The following is an 8,075-nucleotide window of genomic DNA, read 5'->3' on the forward strand; positions in this document are numbered from 1 at the left end:
TACAGGAATGTGCCACTATCCCTGACAAGCATAACCTTTTTTTTTTTTTTTTTTTTAAAGAGAGAGGGAATTTTAATATTTATTTATTTATTTTGGCAGACACAACATCTTTGTTTGTATGTGGTGCTGAGGATTGAGTCCTGGCCTCACGCATGCCAGGTGAGCATGCTACTTCTTGAGCCACATCCCCAACCCATGACTTTTTTTGTTCTGTTTCTGAATATCATCCTTTAGGGGAAAGAATAGTAACTTGACACATCTTGTGTTCTGGTAAAATAGCTGCTTTAAATGAAATAAGGCAGTGGATTATTCATACTAGGGATATTGAAACTTTAGCTACATCCTCAGCTCTTTTTTGTATGTTTGCTTGTTTGTTTTTGGTAGAAGTTATTTTTTTTCTTGACTTTTATTACTTCTACATGAGAGTAAAATGCATTTTGACACATCATACATAAATAGAGTGTAACTTCTCCTTTTTCTGGTTGTACCTAATGTCCATTCGCATGGGTCATGTAGTCAAATAGGATAATAATGTCTGATTTATTCTCTTGTCATTCATCTCCAGCCCTTTTAAAATTTATTTTCAGACAAGATCTGGCTATGTTGTCTAGGCTCGCCTGGAACTTCTGATCCTCCTGTCTCAGCTTCTCAAGCTGTTGAAATTAAAGGCACTGGCCACCATACCTGAGGAAAATAGTTTATTTTAACCCAAATATTAATGACCATTCTCAGGAACATGGATTCACCTTATCCTGATTGATGTATGTGTCCCATTCTGGAAGAAATTACATCTTTTCTAATAACAGGGATTGAACCCAGAGGAACTTAATCACTGAAACGTATCAGCAACCCTTTTTATATTTTATTTTGAGTCATGATCTCACTACATTTTTTAGGGCTTCACTAAGTTGCTGAGGCTGGCTTTGAATTTAGCAGTCCTCCTGACCCAATCTCTCAAGCTGCTGGGATTATAGTTGTGCCCCACTATTCATGCCTGACAAGAACTTTTGAAAAGGAAGTTATGCATGAATAAATTAACCAAGTGCAGTGGTAGGATCATCAGATGGGTGGCTACAGTAAAAAAGGGGAAATTTCTTCTGTAGGTCCGTTATTACATTGTTAGGTTTGGAAGATGGTGGTTATATGTCCGGTAAGGTTAGTAATATATTCTGTGAAGTTCATTTGTTTGGAGAATTTTTTGACTAATACAGAAATTAAGGTAATTGGCTTTGAAAGAGCTTTAGAGAGGCCAAGATAATTGTTGCCAATGATGCAGAACCCTGTCTTATACCTCATGGTGGTCTAGTTCCCCAAAGTCCGGTGCTCTAAAGGTTCTTTGATATCGAGCAAGTTCATAGAGAACTTCAGTTCACACCTGCCTAAATTCTGTTTTTTGTTGTTGTTTTTCATGTTGTTGTTGTTTTATATCTTCCTACGGTGTAGACACCAAATCTGATTTTCTCAGCCAGGTTTTCTTTGGACACCTCAGAGAGTCCTATGTTCTCAGCCACTATCCATTCCTGGGGCTGCCACCATGTGCCCACAGCTGTCCTGTGCCCTGCATGGTAAAAGGAATTTCAGGCCCTGGGTCAGCTCCTCTTAGAGGACAGCCTAAGTTGTGAGGTACAGCCTCTTGGGGGATCAGCTGAGGTCTTGGGGCTAAGGAATGTCCTGGAACAAGCCTCATCTAGACCACTGACTTTTTGGAACCTTGTTTTCCCCAAGCCATGTTCCCATTCTTTGGAGAAAGTTGGACAGTCAGCCTGTGGATGCTGGTGCTGAGGGGCCAGGTCAACAGTGACTCCTGCCTTTTCAGTCTCTCACAGTGTGAAGGAGCAAAACCTCTCCCAGAGCATAAGGACCACCCACCCCAGTGCAGAGCTGGGCAAACCTGAAAAGCCTCATAGACTGGAATCATGGTCCAGGTTCATGGGAGAGTTATCCTGGAGGCTTTCAGTGAGCAAGACCTGGAGGGAGCATGTCCCTGCTTTCAGGGACCTTCCCTGCCCCTTGAGCCTGACACATGTGTGCTCCCTCAGCACCAAAGCTTTCTGTGTATCACTTTGAAATGATGTGCTCACTTATCTGAGGCCCAGGTTAATTTATTCAGAGCCATATGGGGTGGACTATTATTAAGAGGCAAGAAAGAATTGGATTTTAAAGTCTAGTTATATTTTCATTGTCAAAATACCCAACTTACAGCCAGGTACACTGGGGCACAACTGTGATCCTTCCTGCTCCAGGGACTAAGACAGGAGTGTTGCAAATTTGAGGACAGCCTTAGCAACTTAGCTGGGACTTCTGCAACCTGCTGAGACTGCATCTCAAAGTAAAATATAAAAATGACTGGGGATGTGGATCAGTAGTAAAATGTCTCTGGGTTTTATTTTGGGGGGTAGAAAAAAAATGAACACACCTAATTACCTAATTTACCATTTGCTACCCCTGACTTTATATAGAACATTTCTAAGATTCAGTCTTGTCTTTTCAGTGGTTTCAAATTGAACTGCAGTCCTAGATTCCAAAATCCCACATAAGATACAGAGAAACTCTGTGTTACATTATTGCTCATGATTTTGAGTCCAATTCTACAAAAATAGTAGTGGATAAATTTATGAATGTGGTTTCATGAAAACTAGTATCTGTGCTTCACAAGGTGATGAATTGGACAAAGGGTGACAGTTTTTCACTGTCCTTGTCTGGCCTTGGCAGGTTCATGGTTTTTTTGGTATCAGGAATGGAGCCCAGAGGTGCTTAACCAACCCGTTTAGATTCTTTGTTTTGGTACAGAGTCTTGCTACATCGCCTAGTGCCTCAGACTCGTGAACCTCTAGATACAGGTGTGCACCATCACAACCATCTTCAATGTAATTTTTTTAAATTGATTTTTTAGTTTTCGGTTTTTATAACATCTTTATTTTTCTTTTATGTGGTCCTGAGGCTCGAACCCAGCGCCCTGTGCATGAGAGACAAGTTCGCTACTACTTGAGCCACATCCCCAGCCCCATTCACCACTGAGCACATACTCAGCCCTTCTTCTTATGTATTTATATATATATATGTATAGTTATGGATGGACAGAATACCTTTATTTTGTTTATTTTTCTGTGGTGATGAGGATTATACCCAGTGCCTCACACATGCTACCACGTGCTCTGCCACTCAGTTACAGTCCCAGTCCCTCCTTTTTATTCTTGATGAAGACCAGTCTCACTAAATTTCTGAGTATCTTGCTAAGTTGCTGAGACTGGCCTCCAACTTGCCATTTCTCTGCCTTAACCTCCCTAGTGGCTGAAGTTACAGGTGCACACTACCACACCAGCAGTTGGAATGTCTTTTTTTTTTAAAAAAAAATTATTTGTAGTTGGACACAATATCTTTATTTTAGTTATTCATTTATATGTGGTGCTGAGGATTGAACCCAAGGTCTTGCACGTGCAAGTAGAGTGCTCTACCACTGAGCCACATCCCCAGACCCTGGAATGACTTTTGAAGGTTTATCATCCAATTTATTTCCAGATGGAAATAGTATTGAAAATCAGTTTCTCTGCCTTTGTTCATAGTTTTGAAATTTGTACGTATGACTCTTTCCTTTATTCTTGCATTATTATAAAAATGGCATTAGCATATACTGTTATTTCTTATGTATATATGTGTAAAATTTCATGGCTTGGTAGTTTATTTACTCTTTATTAGTTAGACTTTATTTTTCAGAGCAATTTTTGGCTTATATAGTTTATTAGTCAGTTTTCTATAGAGGAACAGCATCAAGAGGAAGTTTGATTATAAAAGCGGACTTATTAGATTGGCCTACTTGACCCAAAGCTGGATGTCCACAGTGGCCATCTGCAGCTGGAAAGTTTTTGGAGTAGTTGCTGCAGAGTCCAAGAGGCTGAAGTGTCAGAACAAGAGGGATCAATGATGCTGCCCTAGTCCAGACCAAAAGTTCTGGAAACTCCCTGGAGAATCACTGGCAGAGTTCACATTGGGAGAGTGAACAAGGGAGTGTCTGATACCCTCAGGCCATTGCAGTAGCAAACAAGAACCTATTGGAGAAGAAAGGAGCTTGCTCTGCTGCTGCTTCCTTCTTCTTTGAACTTTTGTTCCACCTAAGACACAGTCCTATTGGATGGTGCTGCCTACCTTAAAAAGGTTTGCCAGTTTGGCTCACTATCCCACATGCCAATCATTTGTAGACACACCCTCATGGACACACACAAAATCTCATTAATTATCAGTATCTTTTAATCCAATCAGGATGACAATTAAATGTGTCATTACTCATAGTATGGAATACCCCTTCTCTCCAGCCGATAGTCTCCACTGTTCTGAAAATATTGCATTGGTGTAGAGTGTTTGTTAGCTACTAAACCAGTGTTGAACCTTTGATGAAGAGAATGGATGAAGCAACATGTTATGATAAGCCAAAGTTCATCATTTACCTTAGGGTTCCTCCTGGAATCATGTGAACACCATGCATGTTGAGTACAGGTTTCTCATGCTGTCAATCTCTCCTGGCCTCCACTATACATTTGGTGGCATATTTTAGATCTCAGTGACCTTTAAGGATGTGGCTGTGAACTTCACCCAGGAGGAGTGGGCTTTGCTGGATCCTTCCCAGAAGAACCTTTACAGAGATGTGATGCTGGAAGTCCTCAGAAACCTGGCTTCTATAGGTAATAATGATCTTTTTTTAAAATTAATCAAATAGAGAACTCATGTTTATTTTGGTCATTTATGTAGAAGGTGAAAAGGGAATCAGTTTTTGAATTATTGCAGCATTAAGAGCATGTATCATTTGGCAAAGCATTGTTAGCTCCTAAATATTCATAAAGATTGTTCTGTTCTCTCATATTAGGAAACAGATGGGAAGACAAGACCACTGAAGTTCAGATTGAAAACTCTGGGAGCAATGTAAGGTACTGTCCTCACAAGAAGAGTCCATGAGGGGGTCTGAGAACTGTCATGTAATATTTAAAGGAAACCAACGAAAGAAGTATGCATAATTTGAGAAGTATTTATTCTTATAGTGCTTTTCACCTGAAGTATATACTTAGCTGTAACAGATATTCCGTCTTTTCAAAGTATTTGACATGCAAAAAGTATATGAAATCGCATATGTGAATATCACTATTTGGATAATAGCCATAGAGAAGCTGTGTTGAAAAGGATAGTTTGCTTTCAATCTCCTTATTTTTAAGCAAGTTGAACAAGTCAGAAAACCTATCCTTTACCTGATGTTGGTAGTAATGTAAAGATCTATCAATACATAGAAAATTGTGAATGAATCAAGCATTGATTATGTGCTGGTCACTTCTTCTTCCTTAAAGAAGTCATATGGTAAACTCAAAGGCACAAAATAATGTGGGAAAACCTTCAAATCGATTCCAATTCTTAATTGAACAAAGAAAAATTTTAATAGAGTAAATCCATGTGACTTCATTATGTGTGCAAAAGACTTCATATGACCTTCATTCCTTCATAGGCAGATCACATCATACTCTGGACACAAATACTGCAAGCATGAGGAACGTGAAGAGAAGCCATGTGAATTTAAACAATATAAGACATCTCTGGTTTCTCCCAAAAATGTTCACACACAAATGTTAATACAAATTGGAGATGGACCTTTTAAATGTACAGTACGTGGGAAAGTCATCCATCATTCCAGTGACATTCAAAGGCATAAAGATACTCATACTGGGTGGCAACCCTATGAATATCAACAATGCAGTGAAGCCGCGTCTTCTCCCATGGGTGTTCCAAGACACATGAGAACACACAGTGAACGTAAACGTTTTCAATGTGAGGTATGTGGGAAAGCCTTTTGTTTCTCCTCTTTATTAAGAAGACATGAAAGAACTCATGCTGGAGAGAAAGTGTATGAATGTAAACGAGGTGGTCAGACCTGTATTTCATACACAAGTCTTCAAAGGCACAGGATCACACACATGGGGAATGAAGGTTTCAAATGTAAGGTATGTGGGAAAGACTTTGCTTATCCCAGTTTACTTAGAATCCATCAGAGAATGCACACTGGAGAGAAGCCCTATAAATGTAAGCAGTGTGGCAAAGCCTTCACTCAGTCCTCTGGCCTTCACTCACATGAAAAAATTCATACTGGAGAGAAGCCCTATGCATGTAAGCAGTGTGGCAAAGCCTTCACTCAGTCCACTAACCTTCACACACATGAAAAAACTCATACTGGAGAGAAGCCCTATGCATGTAAGCAGTGTGGCAAAGCCTTTGCTACGTCCAGATACCTTCACAGACATGGAAGAACACATATTGGAGAGAAGCCCTATGAATGTAAGCACTGTGGCAAAGCCTTTGCTACATTCAGTTACCTTCAGTCACATGAAAAAACTCATACTGGGGAGAAGCCATATAAATGTGAGCAGTGTGGAAAAGCCTTTTCTACATCTAGTAACCTTCAAATTCATGGAAGAAGACATACTAGAGAGAAATGCTCTGAATGTCAACAATGTGGAAAAGTCTTCACTACTGCCTCTGGCCTTCAGATACATGAACGAACTCATACTGGAGAGAAGCCCTATGAATGTAAGCAGTGTGGGAAAGCCTTCACTCAGTCCTCTAGCCTTCACTTACATGAGAAAACTCATACTGGAGCGAAGCCCTATGATTGTAAGCAGTGTGGCAAAGCCTTTGCTACGTCCAGTTACCGTCAGATTCATGGAAGAAAACACTCTGGAGAGAAGCCATATGAATGTAAGCACTGTGGCAAAGCCTTTGCTACATCCAGTCACCTTCACTCACATGAAAAAACTCATACTGGACAGAAGCCTTATGAATGTAAGCAGTGTGGCAAAGCCTTTTCTAGATCCAGTTACCTTCAGATTCATGGAAGAATGCACAGTGGAGAGAAGCCCTATGCATGTAAGCAGTGTGGCAAAGCCTTCACTCAGTCCACTAACCTTCACACACATGAAAAAACTCATACTGGAGAGAAGCCCTATGCATGTAAGCAGTGTGGCAAAGCCTTTGCTACGTCCAGTTCTCTTCAGATTCATGGAAGAATGCATACTGGAGAAAAGCCCTATGAATGTAAGCACTGTGGCAAAGCCTTTGCTACATTCAGTTACCTTCAGTCACATGAAAAAACTCATACTGGGGAGAAGCCATATAAATGTGAGCAGTGTGGAAAAGCCTTTTCTACATCTAGTAACCTTCAAATTCATGGAAGAAGACATACTAGAGAGAAATGCTCTGAATGTCAACAATGTGGAAAAGTCTTCACTACTGCCTCTGGCCTTCAGATACATGAACGAACTCATACTGGAGAGAAGCCCTATGAATGTAAGCAGTGTGGGAAAGCCTTCACTCAGTCCTCTAGCCTTCACTTACATGAGAAAACTCATACTGGAGCGAAGCCCTATGATTGTAAGCAGTGTGGCAAAGCCTTTGCTACGTCCAGTTACCTTCAGATTCATGGAAGAAAACACTCTGGAGAGAAGCCATATGAATGTAAGCACTGTGGCAAAGCCTTTGCTACATCCAGTCACCTTCACTCACATGAAAAAACTCATACTGGACAGAAGCCTTATGAATGTAAGCAGTGTGGCAAAGCCTTTTCTAGATCCAGTTACCTTCAGATTCATGGAAGAATGCACACTGGAGAGAAGCCTTATGAATGTAAGCAGTGTGGCAAAGCCTTTGCTGCATCCTCTACGCTTCACAAACATGAAAGAATACATACCAGAGAAAAGCGCTATGAATAACAACAATGTGGAAAAGCTTTTCCCACATCCTCTCTGCTTCACACACGTGAAAGAACAGATACTGCAGAGAAATCATATTCATGAGAACAATTGGTAAACTTTTCTGTTATTACTGTTTCACTCATATACATGTAGGAAGTTACTGGAGAAAAATCCTTTGAATGTAAAACCTGGTAAATCAATATTTCATGTCATTCTCAAAGACAAGAATGTACTCACACTGCTGAAAATGTGTGTGTGTGTGTGTGAGAGAGAGACAGAGAGAGAGAGAGAATGGGAATTTATTCTGGTTGTGCTCTACCACTTAGCTACATTCCAGTTAATTTTTATTTTGAG

At 40.3% G+C, this 8,075-nt stretch overlaps 1 protein-coding gene across 1 annotated transcript; it reads left to right on the top strand.

Moving 5' to 3' along the window:
- The first annotated feature begins 1,132 nt into the window (after positions 1–1,132).
- Positions 1,133–7,739, top strand: LOC144250735 (uncharacterized). The gene is made up of 5 exons (XM_077793685.1): positions 1,133–1,150; positions 4,550–4,676; positions 4,859–4,919; positions 6,272–7,197; positions 7,282–7,739. Exons 1-5 carry the CDS (start codon positions 1,133–1,135, stop codon positions 7,737–7,739), a joined length of 1,590 nt encoding a protein of 529 aa, XP_077649811.1.
- The last annotated feature ends 336 nt before the right edge of the window (positions 7,740–8,075 follow it).

The sequence above is a fragment of the Urocitellus parryii genome, chromosome X (assembly GCF_045843805.1).
Source record: "Urocitellus parryii isolate mUroPar1 chromosome X, mUroPar1.hap1, whole genome shotgun sequence".
Taxonomy (NCBI): Eukaryota; Metazoa; Chordata; class Mammalia; order Rodentia; family Sciuridae; genus Urocitellus; species Urocitellus parryii.

Bases quoted from the DNA above. Each gene is read 5' to 3' on its own strand.
- LOC144250735 (XM_077793685.1), top strand. The intron at 4,677-4,858 runs GTAATAATGATC...CTCTCATATTAG, and splicing joins CAGAAACCTGGCTTCTATAG to GAAACAGATGGGAAGACAAG. The intron at 7,198-7,281 runs ATGGAAGAAGAC...GCCTTCAGATAC, and splicing joins ATCTAGTAACCTTCAAATTC to ATGAACGAACTCATACTGGA.